The 26,683-nt window shown below is 36.5% G+C and overlaps 10 protein-coding genes across 10 annotated transcripts; 6 read left to right on the top strand and 4 right to left on the bottom strand.

The window, feature by feature from the left end:
- Positions 1-121: 121 nt before the first annotated feature.
- On the bottom strand, positions 122-1,344 carry LSM04_004063 (IQ motif; the record flags this gene model as incomplete). The annotated part of the gene is made up of 2 exons (XM_067335820.1): positions 122-189; positions 432-1,344. The coding sequence occupies 2 exons, from the start codon at positions 1,342-1,344 to the stop codon at positions 122-124; spliced, it is 981 nt and encodes a 326-aa protein (XP_067188366.1).
- Positions 1,345-1,461: 117 nt separating this feature from the next.
- LSM04_006911 (Myosin head) lies at positions 1,462-1,884 on the bottom strand (the record flags this gene model as incomplete). The annotated part of the gene is made up of 1 exon (XM_067335818.1): positions 1,462-1,884. One exon carries the CDS (start codon positions 1,882-1,884, stop codon positions 1,462-1,464), a length of 423 nt encoding a protein of 140 aa, XP_067188428.1.
- Positions 1,885-2,127: 243 nt separating this feature from the next.
- Positions 2,128-3,420, bottom strand: LSM04_006577 (Myosin head; the record flags this gene model as incomplete). The annotated part of the gene is made up of 1 exon (XM_067335817.1): positions 2,128-3,420. One exon carries the CDS (start codon positions 3,418-3,420, stop codon positions 2,128-2,130), a length of 1,293 nt encoding a protein of 430 aa, XP_067188425.1.
- Positions 3,421-4,185: 765 nt separating this feature from the next.
- On the bottom strand, positions 4,186-7,788 carry LSM04_005879 (RecF/RecN/SMC; the record flags this gene model as incomplete). The annotated part of the gene is made up of 1 exon (XM_067335816.1): positions 4,186-7,788. The coding sequence occupies one exon, from the start codon at positions 7,786-7,788 to the stop codon at positions 4,186-4,188; it is 3,603 nt and encodes a 1,200-aa protein (XP_067188413.1).
- A 2,835-nt stretch (positions 7,789-10,623) lies between these two features.
- LSM04_009531 (uncharacterized protein) lies at positions 10,624-11,178 on the top strand (the record flags this gene model as incomplete). Its single annotated transcript, XM_067335815.1, has 1 exon — positions 10,624-11,178. The coding sequence occupies one exon, from the start codon at positions 10,624-10,626 to the stop codon at positions 11,176-11,178; it is 555 nt and encodes a 184-aa protein (XP_067188477.1).
- Positions 11,179-12,562: 1,384 nt separating this feature from the next.
- LSM04_003919 (SET domain) lies at positions 12,563-14,323 on the top strand (the record flags this gene model as incomplete). The annotated part of the gene is made up of 1 exon (XM_067335814.1): positions 12,563-14,323. One exon carries the CDS (start codon positions 12,563-12,565, stop codon positions 14,321-14,323), a length of 1,761 nt encoding a protein of 586 aa, XP_067188364.1.
- Positions 14,324-15,190: 867 nt separating this feature from the next.
- Positions 15,191-18,271, top strand: LSM04_000508 (uncharacterized protein; the record flags this gene model as incomplete). The annotated part of the gene is made up of 2 exons (XM_067335813.1): positions 15,191-16,120; positions 16,472-18,271. 2 exons carry the CDS (start codon positions 15,191-15,193, stop codon positions 18,269-18,271), a joined length of 2,730 nt encoding a protein of 909 aa, XP_067188309.1.
- An 825-nt stretch (positions 18,272-19,096) lies between these two features.
- LSM04_006117 (uncharacterized protein) lies at positions 19,097-20,497 on the top strand (the record flags this gene model as incomplete). The annotated part of the gene is made up of 1 exon (XM_067335812.1): positions 19,097-20,497. The coding sequence occupies one exon, from the start codon at positions 19,097-19,099 to the stop codon at positions 20,495-20,497; it is 1,401 nt and encodes a 466-aa protein (XP_067188416.1).
- A 546-nt stretch (positions 20,498-21,043) lies between these two features.
- On the top strand, positions 21,044-22,702 carry LSM04_008813 (LysM domain; the record flags this gene model as incomplete). The annotated part of the gene is made up of 1 exon (XM_067335811.1): positions 21,044-22,702. The coding sequence occupies one exon, from the start codon at positions 21,044-21,046 to the stop codon at positions 22,700-22,702; it is 1,659 nt and encodes a 552-aa protein (XP_067188459.1).
- A 1,873-nt stretch (positions 22,703-24,575) lies between these two features.
- On the top strand, positions 24,576-26,258 carry LSM04_004260 (Translation initiation factor; the record flags this gene model as incomplete). Its single annotated transcript, XM_067335810.1, has 1 exon — positions 24,576-26,258. One exon carries the CDS (start codon positions 24,576-24,578, stop codon positions 26,256-26,258), a length of 1,683 nt encoding a protein of 560 aa, XP_067188369.1.
- Positions 26,259-26,683: the final 425 nt, after the last annotated feature.

Genomic DNA, 26,683 nt, shown 5'->3' with positions numbered 1-26,683 from the left:
AATTCATCATACAGAACTAAATTTTGTTTCTTTGGTTGTCAAGAATAATAAAATAAAACTAAATAAGAAAGGCGAATAAAATAACCCACGATAAGAAAATGTGAAAAAAAAACAAATAACACTAAGATCCAAAAACACTATCCCAATCAAAGGATTTTTTCTTCTTTTTTACTTCTGATTCATCTACTGCTCATGAAGGTTCTACACCGGTTCGATTCCTACTCTCAATTATTGTCGCTTGTGTAAATTGGGAAGGAGACTGTATAACTGGTAAAATAGACTTCAATGACGCTTCAACAGTTCGATGAGGACATTAAGTTTATTATTATTATTATTATTATTATTATTATTATTATTATTATTATTATTATTATTATTATTATTATTATTATTATTATTATTATTATTAAGATCAAGATCATTAAAGCCACGATTTGACACTACAGAAGGTCTTAAACTATGTTCGACGCTAGGGGATACGACCCCATATTCCACCCATTCCTGTTCTCGTAACCATTTCTTCCCGACCTGGTTAAAAATGTAATCCTCCGTATCAACCTTGGAAAAAGAATTATTGTTTGTGGACATTATGCGTTTTTTTTCAGTTTTTTCCTCGTACTGACGTGCACGTAAAAGTGCATACTCCACCAGTAAATCTTTAATACGTGCATCAGGTGCAGCACTTCTTTCTGCTAGACTTTGAACTTCTGATTGCTTTGGTTGATAAGATTCCGCACGTTTAGAATGTAATTGATATACACGTTGTCGTTCATGTGCTCCTCCTACCTTCTTCATATCTCTAGTAATAGAATTGCGACGTGCCATTAATACAATACGTTGATCATTTTCTTCCACTTCAATATGTAAACAAAGTTTGTCTTTACGTAATAATTCACGTATTAAAATACGTCCCTTTTGTAAAAACTTTTCCATTGATCGCTGTTCATCTTGCTGCTTTTCCCGTTTAAGGTGGTCCACAGAATTCAACCATTCTATCCATGATTTTTCATCCAAAACACGTTCAGTGTCCATATTCTTCATCATTGTACGTTCTTTTTCACATGCGAGTTCACGTTCGTATTCTAAAGCTGCACGTCGCTCCTCTAAAATTTTTCGATATAATTTCACTCGCACAAGTTCACCTCTTACATGACGTTGAATACAAACAGCTGCTTTATTAAGAAGTTCTTCTAAACGTTTGAGTTCCTCCATACGTCGTTCTTCGTCTTTTTCTTCACGTCTACGTTTCTCTTCCTCTCGACGAATACGTTCCTTTTTCTCAGCCTCTATTGCCATCTGAACACTTCTTTTTTCGTTTTCCAACTGCATAAGGGTGCACCACATTTCATCTTCTTCATTCTTGCAAGAATCTCGGAATTGTTTTTCCCTGTCCCATATCCCTTCAAGTGCCTTTTCCAATTTCTTTCGAAGATGCTTAGCCTTATGAAGTAAAAGGTGAGCTCAGAAAAGTTTATGTCGTGCCAAGTATCCACGGCAAATTCGTTGTAAACTCATCGAGGTTTGTAATAAATATTGACTCCTTAACTTTTCAAGTATATCATGAGCTTCAGATTTAAGGAATACTTTAGTAGAACCTAATTGAACCTGAGCTGCTACTTCTAACTGAGCTCTTTTAATTATATCTTCTACAAGTTCCTTCTCATTTCCTTCTTGCAAAGAACTACACAATCGATATCGATGACAGAAGATATCTCTTGGAAGACGTACCGGATAACCAGCTTTTCGTATTTTTACAGTACCAAGAACTACACTAGATTCTAATTGATTCATAGTTTCTCTACCATGAAACATTCTTGGTTTTTTTACAGGATGAGGTTTAATACAACGAATCCAATGAGGATTTGTACTACCAATAAGATCCATAGGTGTTGTCAATTGGTTACGAAAAAATTCACTAACCGTAAATTCTTTCCCCCCTCCTTTTTTTCAGATAATGGAATAGGTGCAGGAAGGCAATGAGAAATCACATTATCATTACTCGCTCGTACCAAACTTTTTATAGAATCTTTTAAAGTATCTCGATTTTTCTCTATCCATCCTACTACATTATAACTAACGTCTGCAGCATAATGGCGTACACAAAAAGTATCACGAGATACACAATCCTTATAAAAAAAAAAATGGATTAGTTTCATGCGTATCAAATACCTTTGACAAGAAACCAAGATCTGTTCCTCCTCCTAACCAACAACATTCATCAAGAAGAGGTAAAATACCTCCTTGTGCAGTAAGCATTTTTAAACATTCTGTATTATCTGAAAATTTAATATCGGTAACAGCAATACCTTCTTTTTTGCATTCTTCCATATCACGTTTAAAAACATTTAAGTTATAATGATACTGAAGGCGTTCATTTGTCAAGTTTATACATAACTGTTCAAATGAATTCACTTTAAAATCTTCAAACCCAAATATATCTAAGAGTCCGATCCAATTTCCATCACTTTCAACATCACATAAACCATTACATCGTTCTATAAGCCATGAAAAAACACCTTGATACAAATGTTTACACATAGCATCACGAATATCAACAGCCGAAACCACATCATTTCTCTTAAAGGCAAATTGATTATTAGGAAGAGCTCTAGTACTTGTTAAAAATTTATGAATTAATCCTTCTTCATCAATTTCAAGTAATCCAACTGCTTTTTTGATATAATTCATAGTTTTGGAATCGATAGAACAACCTTCTTCTTCTGGAAGGAATCGAACATTAAGTAATGTCATAACAGCTGCAGTAACACGCCAAACTGATGTTACCTCTTTATGAGTCATTCCTACTTTTTCCATAGCTTGACAAACATAATTAAAATCACTTTCTGTATTGTACTCACTATTACTTATTGTACCTCCAGAAGAAAGTGATGTATATTGAGCTCCTCCCTCATGATTAAGGATACGTCCCATACTCTCTTTTGATCGAGCTAAAAGATAAAATGAATGATATAAAAGTTCCCCCTTTGCAGCAAATATGACACGACTTTTCTCTAAAAGGTAATTAATAGTTTCAGCACCAACGACAAGATGTTTAGAGTTAAACTTTACCTTCATAAACTTTCCAAATCGAGAAATATTATCATTTCGTACAGTTTTAGCATTACCAAAGCATTCAAGAGTAGGTGAACAAGCAACCAATTTTTCACCAATATTTAAGGCAGTTTTTCGATTTTCACCACTATTAGAAAGTGATGAAACAATACCTAAATATTTTAATACTATTTTAGTTGCTTCAGTTTTACCTGCTCCTGATTCTCCTGAAACGGTAATACTTTGATTACTTACACTATCCACCATTTCATAATAAGTTATATGTGCCTGAGTCCATGAGTGTGGAACCAAATTTGGAGGCAACGATGTTGCATTTAAGCTACGTCCTGCACTCAAATATTTCTTCATCTCTGTGTCTTGGTAACGTGGAATAGAATATGAAAAAGGATCCAAAGCGACCACCATAGCTTCAATATTTGTATAAACAAGATCCGACATGTAACGTATGTAAATGCATAGTAGTAAAACTGCTTCATGAAGAACAGTTAAAGGAAGTAAGTCATTAGGAGATTCATTAAAAACTCCACCAAAAATATCTCAACATCTTCCTTTTTTATACAGTGACAGATTCATTCGGAGTTGTATCCTTTCTTATATCATCTTTTGTAACACAGACTATTCACTCCTTCGTAACTTTTTCAATAACTCCCAATACCCACGAATGTTCTGGGTGACGAAAAATAACTTGACCTCCTTCCTTGAATGTGCTCATTTCATTAAAATAGGAAACTAACAACCAATGTAAATACAGTATAGAAAAGGAAACAAAAAAAAGCCCAAGTAAAGGAGCAACATTTAGAATTACCAAAGGAAAGCAAAAATAGGAGAGTACCTACCACTATAATTAGATAATTATACAAAAAAAAAAGAAAAAAAAAACTCAAGAAAGGGTAACTGTGACGTATTTTCTTTTTTTCCTTTTTGATTTCCCACCAAGCGTACTGACTCTTGTTAATTAGATTCTGCTCTATGCTCAAGTTAGACTCTGATCTATGGTAAGTTTAAATTCTGTTCACCCCCACCCCTACCCGCAATGTAAAAAAAAAAGGTCAAAAAAAAAACAAAAAAGAAAACGGTAAAGAAAAAGAGAACAAAAAAAGATCCGTTATTATATCACTCTTCTGAATCACGTGCTCGTTTTCTTTCTTCAAGAGCTGCTTGCTTCAACAGCTTCACGCCCTCTTCAAGTGAGATAACCTGAATCCTACTTACCTTGTTATGAAAAAATACACCAAGAACCTGATCAGCAGCTTCTATCATCTCAGTTTTGAAAGTTGCAGTAATGAACTGAGAGTTTTCAGATTCCTTACGAAGAAGTTTTGCTACAGATGATCGATATTCTGCATCCAGAGCAGCATCAATTTCATCAAATAGATAAAATGGTGCAGGATCACAACGTTGTATAGCAAATATAAGGGCTAATGCAACAAGTGACTTTTGTCCTCCACTTAATTGAGCAAGATCTGTTATAGCTGTTCCAAGACCAAAAGAGACTCGAATTCGGGCGGCAATATAAGGATCTTCACCTGCTTGTTTCTTAAGAGATGATCGAACAAGTTGTAATTCTCCATGACAATTCTCTGTAGCAACAAGTTCTTTAAATACCTCTTCAAATTGATATTGAATTTGCTTGTAAGTACGTTCAACAGCTTCATCCTTCTTTTTATCAAGATGATCCATTAAATCATGAATACTTTTAAGTTCATTCTGTAGATTTTCTCCTTGTGAAACCAACTCATTTTTAGTCTCCAGTAAAGAAGAATATTGATCAACAGCTTTTCGATTTACGTGTGCATATTTTTTCATCTTTTCATTATTTTCTTTAAGACGATGCATTAACATACCCAAGGACTGTCCAGCATAACTCTCTGCATCCTTAGGAACCACACCTAATTTTCGAATTTTTTCAATAGCATCATCACGCCTTTGTACAAGAAGGGTTCGTTGAACTTGGGACCTTTCATCATCATCCCTTCGTTCCTGTATAGATCTGGAAGTTGCAAGCCGTTTAGTTTTTAAGTTTTCAAGCTTTACTTCAGTATCAGCTTTATCTTTGGTTACCTCCTCTATTAGACGTTTTACAGCATCCAGTCTGTTAAAAACAAGAGAAAACTCTTCATCAACATTTACCTGTTCTTTTGCTAAGGTCTGATTGTTGGTTTTAACCCAACCAAGTTCACGTGCACGATCATGTACAATATTCATTCGACGAGTTACGTTTTGAAGAGTATCCTCTAATAAACCAACTTCCGTAGACAACTGAACATTTTGTAACTGTAATGATGAAACATCCCGACGGCCCTTATCAACTTCATTCATAAGTAACTCTAGTTGAGTTTCTTCTTCTTCTCCCCATTTAGATACAAATTCATCTTTGATCTCTTCTTGTAGAACAGATAAAGCATTTTCAGCATCCAATATATTCTTTTCTAATCCTTTCTGTGCACCAATTAACTGATCCTTTTGTTTTTCAAGTCTTGCTTTTCTTTCGTTATGTAGACGAACATCTCGAAGGTCAGCATCAGCTTCATTCTCTGCCACAGAAAATTCTCCTTTTAAAGATTCCATTTCATTTATAACATCAGTAATCTTTTGTTCAATAACAGCAACTTCCTGACAAAGTTTTTCAAGAATTTCTTTTTCCTTCACTTGCTTTGAAGAAAGTATTTTTTCATTCCTAAAAGCGGATAATTTCATATTTCGAGTTTCCAAATAACCACCTGTTATACCTCCTTTACGACCAAGTTGATCACCTTCCAATGTTACAGTATCACAGTTATACTGTTTAACAGCTTTAGCTCCATCTTCAATAGAAGAAACAACAGCAGTCCTTCCAAAAACTTCTGCAACTATTCCCTGAAACTTTTCATTACATGAAATATGATCCATAAGAGAAGTACATCCATCTTTTGAGTCAAATCGCATTGGCACACTTTTACATGTATCCAAAGGGAAGAAAGAAATACGTCCAGGTTTTTTTCGAATATTAATTTGCTCAAGAAGTATAGCACTCACTTCAAAAGAATCAACAACGATATTAAATAAAGCATTACCTGCAGTTACTTCAGCAGCAACTTCATATCCTTTAGAAACGTCAATAAGTTCAATTAATTGACCATGAACAGCTTTACGAAGCCTTTCATCACCAATCTCATTTAAAACTTCTTTTACGGATTGCAATCCTTGACGAATATCATGTCTTATAGCACGTTCAAGTTGATGTCTTGAATGATTATAATCATCTTGAATTCTCTGAACTATACTCTCTTGTTCATTTACTTTTTGCCAAAGATTTCTTCTTTCAATATTAAGTGTATTTCGTAAATTTATCGCTTTTACTCTTCGAGTTTCATGATCTGCCATTTTAGATTCCATTCTCTTTGTTATCTCTTCTCGTTCCTTCTGTTGCCTTTCCTCATCACGAATCTGTTTACCCACATCATCTATGTTATTCTTTAGACGTAAAACTTCTTTTTTATGGGCATCTATGATATTTCTGTTACGTTCAATTTCACTTGAAAGCCATTTGTCACGTTCACTTTTATTTTTAAAAAGTTTTCTTCTTCCACGTTTAGCCAAAAGGCTTTCAAGTTTAGCCTCTAATACAGCCAGTTCTTCATTCTTCTTCTCCATATTTTTCTGTTGTGATGTTAACTTACCTTGTTTTATATCCAAGTCATTTTTTATTTTTAAAATGCTTTTTTCTAGTTGTTTCTCTTCTTTTTGAAGAGAAACTCTTTCTTTTTCATTTCGACTCATAGCATTAGTAGCATCAGCAGCATCCAATTGAGCAATAGCTTTTTTGCTATTTAATAATGCTACTTCATTCTCAAGTAATCTCATCTCTTCTTCTAATTGCGCAATACGCTTTGCACAATTACGTATATGAGCTTCTGCTGACTCGATGCCATTCTTTATATTGATATCAGCATCTCTGTTTTTGCTTAATGTAGAAAGAAATTCATTTCTTTTATCATCCAATTTGAGTAAACACTCCTTCGCATTTGATAATTCCAACGCGAATATACAGTATTCAATACACTTCCTTTCTTTCTCTACTTCCTGAAAAGATTTTAATTCCGCACTTTCAGTCTCCAGTTCAGAAAGTCGTTCTTGTAATTCTTTTATGGACTCTTCAATCTTTTTATACTTTACTGAAGTTTCTTCAAGAATTTCTTCACTTTCCTTACGTCTTGCTTCGTAGACTCCTGTACCTGCAACCTCTTTAATAAGATGGCATCTTTCTTCATCTGTCATATTTGCCAAGGCAACAATTTTACCTTGTTCCACAATATAATATGGATTACTAGAAGAAAATCCAGCGCTTTCCAGTAGTTGTTTTACCTCTGTAGCAGTAAATCTACGGTCATTTACGCGGAATTCATCTTGTTTGAGTCCTACTGTACGTCGTATTCGAACTTCTTTCTCCTCTGTACGACCAGGAATTACAAGACGTCCATCAGAATTATCAAAGATGATCTCAACAAAAATAGACAAAGCAGGTCTTCCAGAACCAACATGAAATAATTCTTTGCGTTCTGCAGCTGTTAATACACTATACTTTTCACTTAAAACGAACTGAACCGCAGCAAAGAAATTAGACTTACCTGAACCATTTTTTCCCACAATAACATTGTTTTTGGGAGAAAGTTCTGTTTGAAAGGATTGCTCTCTGTAGGAACGAAAACCCGAGATGAAGATGTTTTTAATGTGCATCTTGAAACTGTGTAACAGGAAGAAAAAAAGGGATGAAAAAAGAGAGAAGATTGTTGGGAGAAAAAGATTAATTACACAGTCAAAAAAAAAATCCCGCAAAGAGTACTTTATTCTATAGGTCTCGGATATGAATCACTAGAAGAAATAACAAATAAAACGAAGAACCAGTTGAAATATTAAGAAAATAAGATTCTCTGCCCCCCATCGTTCTTCTTCTTTATTTTTCTTTCTTGTTGTATCCTTATGGGTTTGCAGAATCCAGCAGTCACCATCTTTGCGAGAACAACAATTTTCTCCCTCGAAAAGAACAGCATCAACTGCAAAACAAAAGAAAACTCTGTTATAAAACACGAATCCGTTCTTTCTGGCGAGGGCAGGTTCCAAAAATCAATCATCCAATAAGAAAGAAGAAAAAGGAAGCGGTCCTCAACCGCCCTTTGCTCGTCATTTTTCCTTCCTCGTTCTCTGGGGTTCATCGGTCTTCCCCCTTCCGCGCGACCGCCCGGAGGAACCGACGCCGACACCCCAAACCATCCCAACTAAAAAGTCCCAAAACCAACCGGCCCCCTTCAAAAACCTTCGCCCCGGCAGGGCCAAGCGGAAAGGGGGCTCCGCCACCCTTTTTCCCACCCCCGCGGCGGGGAGAACCGCGGCCGGGCCTGGTTCCGAAGGGGGCCCCCTCCGGGCCGACAGGCTGGCGCGGTTTCTTTGTTTCCCGTTTGTCGGTGTGCGGGCCTCCGTGGTTGGGTGCGGGTTTTCTTTTCTGTGGGTCCCGGCTCGGGGGCGCCGGAGGGGAACGCTGAGAGCAGAGGTTGGAGATTTTGGGACGCGGTACCCGAGATAAAGAATTTCTATCTGGTTATCTTTTGGCGGTTTGTTTTTGCTCCTTTTTTTTTCGCATAGCGATCGGATGTGCGGGGGATTAATGTCTTTGATTTTTTCGGGGTTCCGCAGAATTACTTGGTTGACATAAGAGATGCGTTTCGGTGAAAGTAGAAACCACAACTCAAGAATGACGTACTGGACTAAAATAAGAATCTACATTGCTTAATATGTACAACTAGTACTGAAATATGACGTAGATGTTATTTTCAATTAGCACTTAATACGGGAAATATTATATTTACTGTACCGCTTCTATTTTGTTTTTTTTTTTTTTGCAAGTTTGACAACTTTAGGGTTCTTTATCACCATCCTCAGAAGGTGAAAAGAGGAAATATAACCGATAAGAAGAAAAACGATGTTTTTTTTTTCTTGACGCCTTTTCATGCAAAAGTTTTTAATGTTCTGTAACGCTTCAAAAGCTCTTAGACTGAACCTTCTCATGACGGTGCTCATTTAGCTTGCAAAAGGCAAATAGTATCTACTATTATCTACAACAAACAAACCCTGAAATCAACTGCGTTCAAACTTTAGTAACTGGGTTGGATATCAGGGTGTATGCTCGAAACAATTTTAGTAATAATAAATATATTATTAATTTATGTAGATATTAAACGTCTACATGGTTATGAACAAAATAATACCCTAAACATATCGTTGAGTAGAGTATACTTCATATGCGTTTACTAGAAAATACAACAGTCATACTGGTAGCTTTTCATCGAACTGTTCGTACTCTAACCATGAAATAACAAATTTTCCCTTCGATAGGTTACTCCAAAGATGTGTTGCAGTTTATTACCAGGTTTGTTGTCCTCACTCTCAGTTTCTCTCTATTTATTTATTTATTTATTTATTTATTTATTTATTTATTTATTTATTATGTATGTGGTGTGGCATTTTATTAGTTGAGAGTCAATGAGAAGAAGAAGAATTGAGCAGCAGCTGAAGTCACAAGAGTTCATTAAACTTTGCTAGGGTAACTGGAAGGGAATGGCAGAGTTTATACTATTAAAGTGCCACGCCGTGCTTTTAGTGGTTCTTTCTCTCTTTCCCATTGTGAATATTTATTCTCTCAGTAGTGATACTTATTGAAATTGTGATATGGTTCTCATGAATACATCATTACCCTAAGGGATTCTTTGACTTGTTAAAAGTTGTCCTTTTGCTTGTTTTTGTTTCTCTGAGTTGATCATGACGGTATTCATACCATGTATTGTAAAGCTATGTACATGAAGATCTCTACACGAATACTGGAATGGCATGGATGATGAATATGAATTCACTGGGTTTGTTGTATACTATAGGAATCCTTATACTGAATATTAAGAGCCCTGATGACGTATCCATATCTGCGGTATTGTTATTCATGCTGCAGATGGAGTGCACACTATTCATTTAAACTCTATTCAAATGAATAGTGATACTGTTGTTATGTGGTCTTTGTGTTACTGAGTGTGGTATGGATTCGTGCGACTATATGTTAACAAAACTCTAGCTGTAGTTATGAGATTTCTCTGGAGCATCCCTTCTAAGATGGAATGGGGTATATACATTTTTTGTGTTTTTGTTGTTGCCATATATGTACTTGTATCTTATTTTGTTTTGCTTTCCATTGATATGGAGTGCTTGAATACTCGATTTACCCTGTCACATGTGGTGTGCTTTAATTTGCCGTACTTGTATTGAGAGTAAATGTATTGTGACTTTTTGTTTTGGTGTGGCGACGGTGTAGTGAAGGTTTTTGTTCTAGTTGTGTATCTTTAGTGATCATTATTAATTGGTTGTTTTTTGGAGAATCCTGAGAATATGAATTGCCTTTAAAGATCTATAGTCTGTAAATCTGTTCAGAAATGTTTTGAATAGATGTGCTAGGTAGTTTTTTTTTTTTGGAATCAACTTTCGCTAACGTTTTTTTATTTGAATTTTTTTGTTCTTACTTTAGTAGATATAATGCCATACGTTACAACACCTTTTTTTCTTACACTGAAGGCAGGAGAAGAGTTGCAGCTGCGACCTCGTCAAGGCGCAGAAGGTTTTTCTTTTACGACTTTATTGACATCATTGGTGTTCACTCGTCGATGTGGCAAGGATGCTTCAATGCCATCGACTTTATCCTTGGTGGTGTGCTGTGATGATATGAATAACAAAACGAAGAGTGGTACTACTATTACTACTACTACTACTACTACTACTACTACTAATAGTTATACTCTAGCTAGTCACACTTTTACCAAATTATCTGGTGGTGATGATGTTAATGGCGATGAGTCTTTTGTAGTGTCTCTACCATCCCCTATTCTTTTGACATCGCGGGGTAATACTTTTTCGTTGGTGGTAAAAAGTACTGATGAGAAACCAGTTAAACGGTCTTTTGCCCAGAAGGCTAATGGAACTGCTACAACGAGTCACTCTACACTCTACGAAATTACAATGCATGGTACACAAAGGACATTTTTGACGAATGAACAGATGCAGCTGTTAAGCAGTGTAGGTGGTGCGTTGTAAACGAGGCGAGGTCAGCAAATACCAAAGAAATAATTATAATGGTAATAAGCTGTCATTAATAATAATAATAAAAATGGTGCTTGTTACCTTCTTTGAGAGAGGCTTGTTGAATAATTGAAACTGTTTATGTGTTTGATTCTGTCAATATTGTCAAAGTCTCACTGTATATTTCTTTGCGTTATTTGTTGTTTATTTTTCTCCCTCAACTAACTAATAAACGTATACTTAGTGAGGTGTTCTTAAGGAAAGACTAGTATAAAACCATTATAGTTTGTACATACTCTTCTTTATTGGCACTTTGTATAGAAAACAATGGATGGCTGCTTTTAAGACAAGGTGTAGAAACTCTTATTTCTACTGATTCACCTCAATTAGGTAGAAGAACTCTGTTATCGATACCTTTAAGATTATTTGGTGACGTAGAGAAACTTGGATGGTGCAGAGCTGACGCTCAATTACTGTGCTTGTTGTAGGTTATACGGCGCCTTATTCTCATTTGGATTACATGCTTACTATTGGCAAGTGGTTCGAGATATACATGGGGATTGCTGATAGTTGTGTATTCTTATTGCATTGTAGTGTCTATCAGACCGACTCTCTTCAACAACAACAAGAAAAAAAAAAAAATGCTCACCGGATGATGTCGCAGGTCTACAATAGAGAGAGAAAGAGAGAGAACGACCAGTGGAATATGTTGTGGTAATCCTTTCTTGTGACTTTCACACATGTTTAAAACTCATAAAAATGCATGATTATTACTTCCATCGAGTAGTATGTCAGATTCCTTTAATATAAAAGAGAAAATACCATCATTATATGGTTGTTCCGTCTCTTTATAATCTCATTTTTTTATTATAATGAGCAGAAATATGATTTTCTTTCCATTCAGAAGCTGTCTTACAGGAGGACTTATTGTTCTGCTAGTTGTCATGTGCAAGAGCAAGACTCCTATGGTGCAAAAACCGAAAAAATGAATGAAACCGTATTAGTAATGCTGATACTGACGTTATGTAAACGTTGGCGGAGAGGCTCTTATTGACTAGAAGATCTTGGGACAGTGCTGTTTTTGTGTTTACGACCGAGGATTTCGTCTGGCAAAGCAGGAGTGGTACAGAGTTAAACTATGAAAGGTAAAAAAAAATCTTTCTTTGTATTTGAATTAGTTTTATTATTGTTCTTATTGTTGTTCTTATTATTATTATTATTTTTTACCCCTTTCCTCTTGGAGATAAGTGCGTAATTCTTGTAATTATTTTATTTTTCTTCTATTACTCCTGTTGCTTCTGGAAACAACAAACAAACACAATATATACACACCAATGCTGTAGTAAGGTGTGTGTAGGGAGGTGGAATTAAGGGCGTCTTAGGCCTTTTTATTTTTCCAATGCAGACACCAGTTATTCTTCAGCATTTGCTTAAGGAAGAGGGAGCTTTTTTTCATCCTGCGATACAGGTATTTCCTATTCTTTCTATGGGCGGCGGTCACGGAGTAGTGACGACAGAGTCATTACCGCCTGGTACACTCCTTGCAAAAATCCCGCGAAGGTGTATGATTACTGCTGGTAGGGCTCGTCGTTATTTGGCTTCCCGTGAATATCAGTATCGACAATTTGAGTTGGGAGATACGCAAAAAGGTGGGACCAATAAAATTTCTACTACTATTTTGGCAAAATTAGAACAAGAATTGGAAAGGAATTTATCTCCGACAAATGCAATTATTTGTTTTCTTCTTCTTGCGGCAGCCGAACAAAATCGTTTTGCCGGTTCTTCCTTTCAAGGAACCAATGATACTGTTAGTATTATGAATAAAGATGAAAATACTCATTCATTATGTAGTCACAAATGGATGAAAACGTGGCTATTATCACTTCCATCAAAGTATGATAACCTCCTTGAACTTTTTCCTGATGTTAATGAAGCAAAGTGCAGTGAAGCAGGTATTATTGTGAAACCAGGTGAATCTGTTGCGACAGATTCGTATCTTCGTCCTTTCCTTTTATTTGAACAGCTTCGCAAGAAAGTCATATTAGAACAGGAAAGGGTAAAATCAGAGTTTCAAATTTGTCAATCAGTAATTTCTGTTTTAAATGCTTTGTCATTTAAGGCTGATAATGGCTCGATACTGCGAATTCCAGCAAAACTTGAAGAGTTTCTTTGGGCCTATAATACTTTGATGAGTAGGGGGTTTGCATATGATCCTGAAGTCTGGGCTCTTATGCCCTGGGTAGACTACTTTAATTATGCACTAACAAGTAATGCTACAATGAAGTTTAGTGAAAAGCAACAAGCATATGTTTTTGAGACACTACTTCCTATTACAAGTGGTGAGCAAATCTTTCTTCACTATGGTTCTTACACAGATATGGAATTACTTTTGTGGTACGGATTCACACTTACACCATCACTATTGCCTGAATTTTCAAGAAGTAATGCACAAGATGAGAGAAGCCAAATATTAAGAATGATTTTATTTGCTGACGAAAATATATTGAATGTTACTAATAATGCATCGCGTATGCAACGTGATGATATATGGTTAAAAGCAGTACATACTGCTTTGGGGTATTGTTTCTCACCTTGGGCAGAAGCAGACGGATCATATCCACGGTCTAAACCACACGAGTCGTGGTTTGAACTTCTTTTGGCATCATATCTTTCAAAGAAGAAAAATTCTAAAATTGGTGAAGAGAACTATTATTATCATTTTTCTGCAGGATCGTCAGTGGTATTAGAAAAACTTGTCAATATGCTAATTGAAATATTTTTAATTTCGAGGACCCAACAAATATCACCGCAAATGGCTGCTCAACGTTGTTGTCTTGGAGCGCGAGGACCTTCCTCATCAATGATGTGCTTCTTGAAGTATGTGAGTAGTTTATGTAGTGGTCAAGACATCTATACATCATTATCCCCTTCTGGTATTCTACGAGCTATTTGTTTCGCAGAGCTTTTTTGTAACGAAATTGATGTAAACACAGAAGTAACAGTTCCCTTATCGAAAAGCACTGCAGATATTTCTTCTCTTGCCTCTGTGAAGGTTATGGCAAGAGAGTCCTCAATCGATGCTGCTTCTCTGCTTCATTTCTTGGCATTTAATGCATCAGAAGAGGAATTGGATTTTTACCTTTCAATGGAGAGCGAGTAAAAAAAAAAAAAAGACATTCGATGGAGTGATGCTTTCAAACGAATAAATAATTATGGTAACAAGTGCATTGAATTCCCCCTTCCACTTTTCACAAAGAGAAAATAAGTAAACCGATCAAAAAATGAAAAAAAGAAAGAATGAGACATAGTACAAATGGGATTTGCATAAGCTGAGAATTTTTGATTCAGGAAGTGTCTATCCATATTAAAGATGCAAAGGCTATCACTACCACTTACAGAAGATGTAGTATCAAAAATAGTGAGAATAATAAATGTTGCGGATATTGTGGCGCAATACCACTCCATTTAACTTTCGCACTCCTCCCCGATACATACAACTTCATATGAGTTTCTTTTTTTTTCCCTTTAAGGATAGAAAGATGTCTCCCACTAGCCTCGTATTCAGACAGAATCCTATGGAAGCTGGGTATATATGATTTGTTCACTATTTTCTTTTTGTTACTTTTTAAAAGTTATTATTCTGTTTGAGTTGAACACGAATACTATCTTGGGGACGTTTTTTTTTTCTTTTCTCCATCTCCACTTCTGTATTTGGTGACACATCCTTTCAGAAGGAAAATTAAAAAAAAAGTAAGGGGAAAGTAAATGGGAGTGAGGCAATAGCTCTTAAGGGTTAGCGTCCCTGTGATGGTTTCCATTTTTATGGTCTCTGTTTATTTTTCCTGAGGAGGGAAAGAAGGAAGGAAAGAAAGGGTGTGCTTCTTTTTTTTTTGTTTATTGTTTGATCTTTAGACTTTGTGTGTGTGTTCTTTTTTTTCTGTAGTTTTCTGTTATTGTTTTTTTTCTTTCTGTTTGAATCTCTGGGTTTTTTTTTTACTCGTTGTGTTAATTGACCAGACTTGAAGGAATGTCAGAAGTGATGACGACTTCTGGTGCCGAAACAAGTTCTCCTTGTACTAATTCCAAAGATAACAGTAGTGATAAAATATTGGAACTGTTTCTTCGCATATACGCCTTACAATGCAAAGAATCTTCAATAGAGATGAATCCTCGTGCTCTACAAGCTGCTGTTGAAATGCAACGTAGTACAGTTAATATAAAAAATAGCGCAAAACATGAAGAATCTTCTTTAGATAACTCAGATAATGTAGAGGTTTCATACACGCTTACTGGGGTATCACTTGGAGTTAGTGGGATACACACTCTCATTCCAGCACTTATTGCCTTACCACTCACAAGACTTGATCTTAGCGGTTGTTACCTTGGAGACTCTGGTTTGTTTGCAGTTGCAGATGCAGTATCCACTTCTTCTGTACTACTACGCAGTCTAAATCTAAGTGCTGTTGGTGCCACTGACGCTAGACCACTAGCAAACTTGGTAATAGCATCCCAACGATTACAGGTACTTGATTTGTCTTGCAATAAACTTGGTACACGTTCAGCAGGTCTAGCTGTACTTTGCGGGGCAATGCAGTATCATAATGCGTTACGTGAAGTCTTTCTTAGTGACAACCTTATTAGTGGTGGTTGCGATATAACCATGCGGGTAATTGCAGAATGGTTGGTCTGCTCTGGCCGTACAGGTGTATTATTGCACATTGATCTGAGATTTAATACACTGGGGTTTTCGCGTGATATGGCGGCCCCTGCAAGTATAATAAGAATGTCACGCTGCGTCTATGGCACCCATCCACTAGTAGATGGACTTATGTTCAACAATATATTAGAATATCTAGATCTGGAAGGAAATGCATTTCCAGAGGATGTGTTAGACGTTATAGATGCGAAATTGTCCGTCAATAGACGTAGTAAGGAAAGTATTCGAAGGGAGTTGAAAGTACGCAAAGCTGAGTGAGGGAAACACAGATTGTTGTTGTTGCTGCTGCGGATGATGATGATGAGGATGTTGGTATGAATAACGAACACATCAGAAACAAAAACAAAACAAGTTTCTTTGTATAATACGAGTTGTTACGGCTTTTTTGTTTCTCTTGCTACCCCCACTTGCTCTATCCAACTATATCATTTAAGCAAATTCTCTTTTTTTTCTTGTTATTTATATGTGTCTCTCTCTGTATCTGTGTGTCTGTACTGTTTCTCTCATCCTCTCATTCTCGTGAGAGAAGTTCCTCTCACTTCACTCTCGCTCGCCTATTATTAGTAAACGCCGTAATTAAGGCCAACACAGATGTCTTTAACTGCCAACGGTGGCACGGCGTTAGCCCCCAACAAAGTGGCGGAGTTGGTGCGCCAACTGGCGGTCGCACAGTATGAGTCCCAGCAGATGCGCCAGCAGATGGAGCGGGTGGAGGAGGAAAATAAAACGTTTCGTGAGGCCTTATCGCAAAGACAGAATGATATTAGATTAGAGAATGTGGCCCATCGCAGACAACTTTATCAGCGACAGGAACAAGAGCAAAAACAACGAAGCAATGGCGGAGGAGCATGTGAAACGGATAGTATAAATGTTAGTGTGAATGACAAGAATTGCATAGAGAAATTAAGTTTTATAGATCGATTACTGTTCTCTCCTAGAAAGATGCATTTATCATCATTACAACAAAAACAAGAAAAACAAGAACAAGAACCGTTCGAATCAAGGGTAAAATATAAATCTCCGCTACGGTCTGCTACAAAAACCACAGAAGAGTTCCTTAATAAGTGTACTGAAAGAGTAGAAGCTCACCCTTCTTCTTCCATAGATGATTCTTACTGGAAAAAAAAGTACTTCAAACTTAAACGTTTACATGCAAAGTCTCTAATGGAACGTGATTTACAACTATCAGAGGTACAACACTTGGTGTTTCAAATTCACGAAGAACATGATGAAATGCGTCATTCTCATGAAAGGGAACGTCTTGAACAGCAATTAGAGCAGGAATCAAAATATCGACAAATGTTAGAGAAAAGAACCAAAGTACTTGAAGATGAGCTTATTGAATGGCGACAACGTTATTTAAAGTTTGTAGAAGATCCTGGAGTTACACGGTATCGTTTGTTGGCTCAAGAGGTAACGGCTTCACCAGAGAACATTACTGACATTGGGAGACTGCAATACCCAGAGGGATTAAACCAAACAAATCCTTCTTTTACACTTGCAGACGGTGTGGCTCACTCTGTAAATGATACTGGTCTATCCTCACAAAATGTTTGTCATCTTCTTCCTATTCACCAGAGTAACATGACTGGTGTTAATAATAATAATAATAATAATAATAATAATAATAATAATAATAATAATAATAATAATACTAATACTAATACCAATACTAATATTAGTGGGTTTGATCTGGGGCAACAACGGCGCCAGCAATTACGCTTTAGTGCTAATACCTTTAATGGAGAGACGTGGAACTATGGCGTACCACAGAAATTTTTAGCCACTGTAAACAATTCATCGGTTGCTGTACAAGTTTCTCCCACAACTGCAACATCCACATCACAGACAGAAATGTGCTCTCAGAGGTCTATTGGGATTCAAACAGATATCGGTGATGATGAAACTGTAGTTGATGATGTACATAAACCAAGAAGAAAGATTGATTGGCTACAATACGCAAGGAAATCTACTCTCAATTCTCAAGATAGAACTACGATAGAGCCTCCAAGTTATCTTGTACGTGATAGAAGGAATGATTCAATGCCATTTAAGAATCCCCAGCAATTTCCTGGTGAGGATTTCAAAGGACACTTTTACTACTCGGTGAATGAGGAAGATTCAAGTGGTCGTGGATTTGAGACATTACCTATGCCTCCTGTAGGCTCTCAGTTAAATGGAAGACGGTCTTCTAGCACATTTCCTATTTACTCTGAACCTACAGGAGTAACAGCATCTACTTTTAGTGATCAATTAGGGTTTATGCCTAGCGATGATCGCGTAGAACGTGAACGCCTTGATGAAGACATTCGCAGACACGATCATCTTTTAGAAGCTGTAGCGAAGTTACAAAGACAGGCTCAACGTGCTACCAAGACACCATCTTTTTAGGTGTGTTTTTTTCATTTCTATTTATTCATATTGTCATTCGAATGTCGTTCTATGTTTCTCTTTCCAAGGGTTTGCTGGGTTCTACTTGAGTGAAGATGATGATGATGAAAAAAAGAAATACGAGTGAAGTGTTGGGTGTATGTCATTCTGTAGGAGATGATGTTTTTTTTTTTTGCCATCTCTTTTTATCTTTTTCTTTGTATCAATGAACTTGTCTTTTTTTTCCTTTTTTTCCCTCTTTAGGTGTGCAGTGAAAAGTGTGAATTTTTCACCCCATTGGTGTACATTCATATACCGTTTTTTTTATCTTATTTTGTTCTTGTCCTCTTGAAATAGAAGACTTTCTGTTGTTTGGGGGATAATAGGATGAGAGAGAGAGAGAGAGAGGTTATTCTAAAGATGGCATATGTACGTTTGCATACCGCATTATTTCCTTTTCTATCATTTTTATTTCTTTCTTTTTCTCTCGTTTGTGTATATTTACATGTGAAGGTTATATTGCAATCAAGAGAGAAAAAGAGTGTTAGTCGTAATTGGATCCACTCGAATTTCTTGTGTGTATTTCTCTTTATTAATATGAATATGCATATTTATTCTTATCTTGTTCTCTCTCCTTGTCTAGATGTGTTTTTTATATATTTCTTTCTATTTCTTTCTCTCTTTCTATATCCACATGCACTTTGTAAATAGATTATTATTATTATTATTATTATTATTATTATTATTATTATTATTATTATTATTATTATTATTATTATTATTATCATTATTATTAAAACAGTAATTACGTGTTTTTATTTATTCTATTTTTAGCGTCCTGCCGCAATGACAGCATTGCCAGCAACAGATTCCACAACAGATATTTTTAACGCTGTCAATGGATTTCACAACAACACCAGTGACGGTGAGGCCGCTGGAGCCGATTCACACATTCCATCATTACATATTCAGAGAGATACAACAGCAACGAATTCAAATGAACAGCAACAAAGACAACAGGGACATACAATGAACAATACTAATAACAACAGTAACAATAATAACAGTGGCGATGCTGGCTTTGATGTTTTCTTTTTTCACAATCTTCCACCCATCGGCAGTGAAGATGAGGCAGCACACACTTCTGCGTTTGAAGGATTTTGCTTTGATGATATCTGCGGTGATGGCGGGTGGCCAACACCTGCAATTGTAAATAATGAGACTTCTAATGATGGAAATGGGGCTACAGCTACAGATGTGACAAATATCATTACAGACAATCATCATAATTCAGCAGAAATATTTGATTTTCTTCTTGCGAATGATAAAACTGGTGGAAATGATCCTTCTACGATTTCGGCATCAACTTCTGTGCCTATTGCTATATCAACTCGAGTTGAAGTTGATCAAACAATTTCCAATTTCATTGGAGTAGAATTGGGTGGAAATCCTGCAATAGATCCGGTTCCTGTGTTTTCTCCTTCTGCTTCCACTAATGGAATAATAACGGCGACTACAACTACAGCGGCGGCTTCGTTAGAAGGAGAGAAACATTTTACAGTGACTGAAGCACATGAAAGGAAGACAAATACTGCGAACTCTCTTCAATCTACTCAGAATAAAATTACAGGGAATAACCTTCCACAGAACAATATCCATAATATCCATAATGGTCATGCAGTCATGTGCGAGGATGCACGTTCTATTCAAGAGCCGGTAAAGACTATTCCCGCTTCCCCGATTTCGAAATCACGACTTTCTCTTGGAGTTAATGATACTTCCATCGTATCTAACACGGGGTCAGCGGCAGGAGTATCGCGTGTACCGCGAGAAGGTGTGGAAGAGCTGCTACGACGTGCAGAACGTATTCTTAGTGATGGCGCTAATAATGAGACACACACTACTGCAGATGAGAATTCCACAGCTGGTTATCATGGCAGCAGCAATCCAAAGAATAATAATAGCAATAATAACAAGAGCAATAATAATAATAATAATGATAATACTAACCCTGACAGTTTCTTCACAGCTCAAGTTTCACATTGGCTTCGGCGTGGGGCGGAGGTGCAAGAGAATGCGCTTTCAACTGTGGCTGAACTTCAACTGAGTCTCACACAAACACTGCGGTTATTCAGCGCCCATTCCGGTGTTTCTTCTGCGCTTGGACCAAAGTACGCTGCAACTCCAGTAGCACTTACACTACCGTTAGTAATGCCGATGCTTCAATTGCTTCTTGAGGAGGAGTGAGGATAAGAAGAGTCTTACATGATTTTACTACATAAAAAAAGAAAAGAAGGAGAAATATGATGATGAACCTTTTTAAAATTAATTTGCTTCTATCAGTGTACATGCGCAGAGAAATGCCTATACACTCACATGCATCATCATCTCCATTACAGATATATACACAACAGGATAAATTTATTCTTTTTTTTTGGTTTTTTTTTTATTTGGGTTTGGAGGATTGTAAAGAAAAGAAAAAAAGAAGCTGAAATTCATTTTTTACTTATTTTTTATTCTTAGGGGGAGAAGTTAATTTTCATTTCTTGGTTATATATATTTTTTCTCCAGTAATATCCCCTGATACATATATTCACTCTTAAGAGCAAGGGGATACTGTATTATCTCTACTGCTTTCCAAGACTTTTCTTAATATATCTTTCTTTCTTTGTGGCAGTTATCCTTGACTGCGTGTGTATATACAAACGCAAGAAAGGCCCAAAACCAAATAGATAATATATAGATTTAGTAGAGTGTACTACACGTGGGTTTAGATAAGTCAGGTAATACTAGATGGACGGCGTGCGGTATCAGATTGAACAGCTGCAGTATGCACTTGGGCAGCTGGACACACACCGTATGTTAATGCAAGAGGATGCCGCACAACTGCAATTAGCATTAGCGAACGCCACAGCTGTTGCACGCCGTGTGGTGGAGCGACAGGCACATCGTAATTTAAACAGACATTCCGCAACGAACAAAAAATCCAGTGGTTCGGATAACAGTAGAAATGGTTGTAGGAATTCCGCTTCTTCTTTGCAAGCGAAACAGCCGCATGAAGGGCATAATGAAGCGGCTCATACGGCCTTTTATAGTGGTAATGGTGGTGGTGGTGTTATTGGCAGGGGTAGTAGTAATGCGATTGATGTTAACAAGAAGAAGGATGAGGTGGATAAGAAAACTGTTCGAAGTAAAGAATCTCTCTTTCAACAATCTTGTACTGAGACTCTTTACAGTGTCGCCAAACTTCACAATATCTCTCTGGATGAAATACGAAATTATAACCCACAGTTATCTAAATTTGATGATGAAGAAGTATTACCACCTAATACATTTATAAAAATGAAACTTCACATGAATGAAACTTCTCAATGCGCAGAGACTTCATATTTAGCCACAAGCCATCACCGTGTAGTGGAACCCCTACTTGGGGCAGATGACACCATGACAGCAGAAGTACCACTACCATTAGCACCGCTGCCAGATATGCAGGATGTCCCACGTCGATCTACTTATATTGAGGAACTCACCATTAATTATACACCAATCAAGAATGATAGGGAACACGGTAATAATGTACAGGATAATGGATCTAAAAGCATACGGTTACTTATGCTTCCTTCTCCATCTCCAAATCGTCGATGTCTCTCAGTTGATAATAGCATTGATCAAAGTAATATAAAAGATGATCGATGCCGTGTTGATTCTTCTATGGAAGTCTCTGTTAACAAACCAGGAGGTAACGACCCCACTAAAATTATGGCTGTAGGTACTACAACTGTTCCAACTTCACTTTTTTCAGGTCCACATATTGAGAAACCACCTACCACGCCACATATAAACATGGTGGATGACCCAAAGAACAATAGTAATAAGGATGGGGATAATAATAATAACAATAATAATAATACTACCAGTCCTTCTGTATCACCGATAATTAAACTGCGTCCTGGTGATCGTGATCAATCCTTAATTACCGAGTCATCTTCTTTCCATTCCACACCTACACCTACACCGTATGTGTCGCCAAAAGCGAGACAAAAACAAATGGATGCTAAAAATGATATGGGAGATATTTATAATAAAGGAAAGGATGAAACCGCAAAACCGAAAACAATAATGAATGAAGATAATAGTCCTTCTGCACCAAATAATAATAATAATAATAATAATAATAATAATAATAATAATAATAGTAGTATTGAGGATAACTTGTGTACCACTAATGTGGTATCATCAATTATAGATAACAAGTCTCCTGAACCAGAGGAAAATGGTGAAGACTTTGACACACTCAGCTCTATTGCAAAGCAATATGAAGTAACTGTGAAGGATGTGCTGAAATGGAATCCATATTTAGTTGTGTATGAGGCAGATGAGCCATTACCACCGAATCTCCCTATTGTTCTTCCTCTGCGGCAAGCCCAAGATCAACAACAACAACAACAATAGCAATAGAGATAATAATATTGATCGGTGGAGTTTTTTTTCTTTTTTCTTTTTTACTTCTTTCTTTTTGTTGCTTTTCCATGGGGGAAAAATAAGGAGTAAACCATCTCTTTTTTCGATAATAACTTGGATAGATCAGTTAGAGGCCTCAAAATAGTGAAGTCTAGAAAGAAGGAAGAACGAAAGAAAAAAATAAAATAAACGTACAAAGAAATGAGAATAAATAGTTCTAGTGGTTGAAAGTAGCAATATAAATATGTTTCTGCTACGATTATTGGACTTGTATGAGTATTGAAAGGCACCAAGACTCACAAATTAAAGAAGAAAGCGAAAGAAATGAAAAAAAAAAAACATTAGAAAAGAAAAGTAAAATATCTGAAGAATGATTATTTATATTTAGAGAGAGAAAGAGAGGGAAAAAGAATTTTTGATAACCGTGGACTTTTAGATCTGCTTTTTCGTTCTTCTGCCCTTGTCCCCACACTAAAGAAACACCTCTACAAAATTACGAGCTATACAAGTATACTTTGATATAGGTTTCAAAAGATAGAGATACTTGTTTTTTATATTATTTATTTATTTATTATTATTATTATTATTATTATTATTATTATTATTATTATTAATCCACGTATTACGTTGGACATCCGGTGTACACACACACACACACACATTCACAATTTTACTTTTCTGTTACTTTTATCATTACAACTTATCTTCTGGTGAGTATACTTTTTTTTTTTGAAAGTATTTTTTTATACCCGTTATCGCACGTGGATGTTTTATTTTATTGGTTTTCTCCTGTTACCACTACCACTTCTACTGTTGTGAATAGGAGTAAATGGAGAAGATATATTTTTTTCTTTGCCTTGTAAACATTACACTTCCGTTCCTATTACGAATGGATTGCTCTTCTTTTTACAAGAAGAATTTCTTCAATTTTTTCATTTTGGCCGTTGGTTGATTCAAGTGGCAATGGAAATAGTACAGATGTTGTGAATTGAAGGTAAACTCACACTCACCGTGTCTTTTTTTTTAATCTGTGCTTACGTTTATTTTGTAGGTATCTAAGAAGAGGTTGTTGATTGTACGTTATGAGAGGGTCAAGAAACAAGAAAATGAAGAAATGGAGGGACAAGAAGAAAAGAAAAGAAATATAAGTGACATAAATGTTAGAGGTGTTGTGTTGTGTTTTGTTTGTGTTTGAATGTGTATATACTTCCCGTTCTTATCACTTCTCTCTCTCTCTCTCTCTCTCTCTATATATATATATATATATATATATATATATATATATATATGTCTTTATTTTTCTGTATTGATTTTTTTTTTTGCTTCTCTACACGGAGAATCTGTTGCTCTTCTTTTCTTTTCTTTTACTCTTTTTGTGTATTATGTGCGTATTGATGTATGATTCTTTCTTTTATTTTGTACGCGTACAAAATAAACAAAAACAAATAGAAGGATAAAAGATAACAGAGTAAGGTAAATAAAATAGGAAGTCCCACACTCCGTTTTACTCTTTTCTTTTCTCTCTTTCTGCATTTATTTCTTTCTTTTTGTGCTGGTAAAGGGGAAAAAAGAAACCGAAAAAGAATAAAAGAGGGTAAGAACAATACGAAAAAAGAAAAAAGAAAAGCACCGGGAGAGTACAAGAGCAATACATAATTTGTTCTTCTACAAAGTGAAGAGAGTAGAAGAATACCAGGCTTAAGGAAAGAAAAAAAAAAACAAGAAATTATTTCCCTTCTTCTTTTGAAGACCCTCACCGTTTCTTTCTTTTTTCCCATTTTTTTCTTTCTCTGTTCGTACGTTCATTCTTATTGCTTGTTTTTATTATTATTACTATTACCATTATCATCAGTATTTATCAATCATGCAAGTAACCACCTCTACCCTGACACCTGGTGCTGTTGTGCCATCCCTTCCCATTGTTCTGCGGAAAGATGACAGTCTCGTTCTCGCCACATTTTCAGAGCATCAACGAACACTAACGGAGGTGGAGTCTAGTTGCATGACTGGAGACTACCGTGAGTGTGAAGTTTGTTTTAATCCTGCAGAACGAGCGGCATTCGCCCACGCTACCACAACGCATGTCCGCTACAGCCAGTTGGTGCAAACTGATAACTCCGATGCGTGGGAGTTAAAACTGATCTTTGAAGTGGAAGAGAGAAATGTTGTGGCCTTGTCCTTCTCTACACGGGGAAGTGTGTTAGTGACATACGCCATGATGGATGGTCGACGTCCTGAAGGAAATATGGCGATGTATGAAGTGGCAACAGGAAATGTATTGCGTCGATGTGTACAGGCCCGTTGGCCCGGTATGGTGTGGACCAGTCAGGAATTATATTGTGTTCGTCCAGTGCAGGGATTTCTGCATGTAATGGATGGTGATCTTCGTAAAGAAGAAGTCACCGCACTTGCCAAGTTGGATCTTCAACTTCCACAGGATAAGGAAATTGAATTGTCTATGTCTCCCAGCAATATGCCTATATTGGCATTGTTTAAACCATTTCATAAGCAAACACAAGGTACATTATATATCTACCGGTTACCTAATCTACTTGAGGGGCCGATGTATCAGGTTTCTTTTGGCCGTGCAGAGTCGTCGACGCTTCGCTGGAGTGGATCAGGAAATCACATTGCATTACTCGTGAAATGTGAGAGTGACAAGAGCGGTAAGAGTTATTATGGTACAGTGAAATTCTTTTTGGTGGATGTCGGTGGACGAAATTTGAAGGAAATTAAATTTCCAAGTGGGGAATCTGTGCATGATTGTCAATGGAGTCCTACTTCAGATCAGGTAATGGTGGTTCATGGTACGATGCCACGTAATAAGACAACATTGTACGATAAAACTGGTGTGGCGCTTATGACATTTGGTGAAGCTCCTCGAAATGTTATTTTATGGGCACCAAATGGACGTTTCTGTGTATTGGGTGGTACAGGAAATCTTGCTGGGGATTTTGTCTTTTATGATCTGCACCCTTCATCAAACAGTGCTGGCAACAGCAGAAATAATGATAGTGCTTATAATCATAATAAATTAAATCTTATTAATACTACTACTACTACTACTAATAATAATAATAATAATAATAATAATAATAATAATAATAATAATAATAATCGAGCATCAAATGCAGTTTCTTCTGCTGTAGCCCTTATGACTGGTGAGTTTAACGAGAAAAGCAGTGTACAGATGTGGGCACCAGACTCTCATGTATTTCTCTGCGCCACTATTTTTACCCGACTTCGTATTGATAACAAACTTGTATTTTACAAGAACAATGGTGAACACTTGCTAACGCAGAAATACCCTATACTCTACGGTGCTCATTGGGTGCAAACACAAGAGACTCGTTTATATCCTCTTCGACCGGCTTCACCACGAAAAGAAACTGATAAACCACCAAAACCACAACCCTACCGACCACCACACGCAAGTGCTGCTGCTGCTGCACTCTTGCGAAGGCCAGACCCTTCTGCACCAAAACAAGCGAAACCTGCAGGGCCTCCTGGAGCTAATATTGTCGTGCAGAAAAAGAAGAAGCGCTAGACAGTTTTTACTTTTCTCCGTGTCCATATATATAATATTATACATCTTTTCTCAGGCGTGTAAGAATGGGGTGGGTGTACCCTTTCTCCCGGTAAGAGCCGATTAAAGGTTAAAATGTGAGAACACAATTGAATGGGAGAGAAAGAAGAATGGGAGATGGAATTAACACGAAAAAAAGAACAATAGCATTTTTTCTTTTCTTTATTGTTTTTTTTTTGTGCTTGAAATATATTATTGTAATTGTTGCAAGTTTTTTTTTTAAATATTTAACCATATACTTTTTTTTGTTTTCTTTGCAAACTGTTCTCTTAATATTTCTAGTACCATGAGAATTACCAGTATTGTTTAAGGAAACTAAATAAAGACAATGACTATAGAAGAAAGGAAAGTTACCATCCTTTTTCTTTTTGTTCTTGTGGACACCC

This window comes from Trypanosoma melophagium (genome assembly GCF_022059095.1).
Source record: "Trypanosoma melophagium isolate St. Kilda chromosome Unknown ctg37segment0, whole genome shotgun sequence".
In the NCBI taxonomy this organism is placed as follows: Eukaryota; Euglenozoa; class Kinetoplastea; order Trypanosomatida; family Trypanosomatidae; genus Trypanosoma; species Trypanosoma melophagium.
This window is presented reverse-complemented; position numbering and strand designations above follow the sequence as displayed.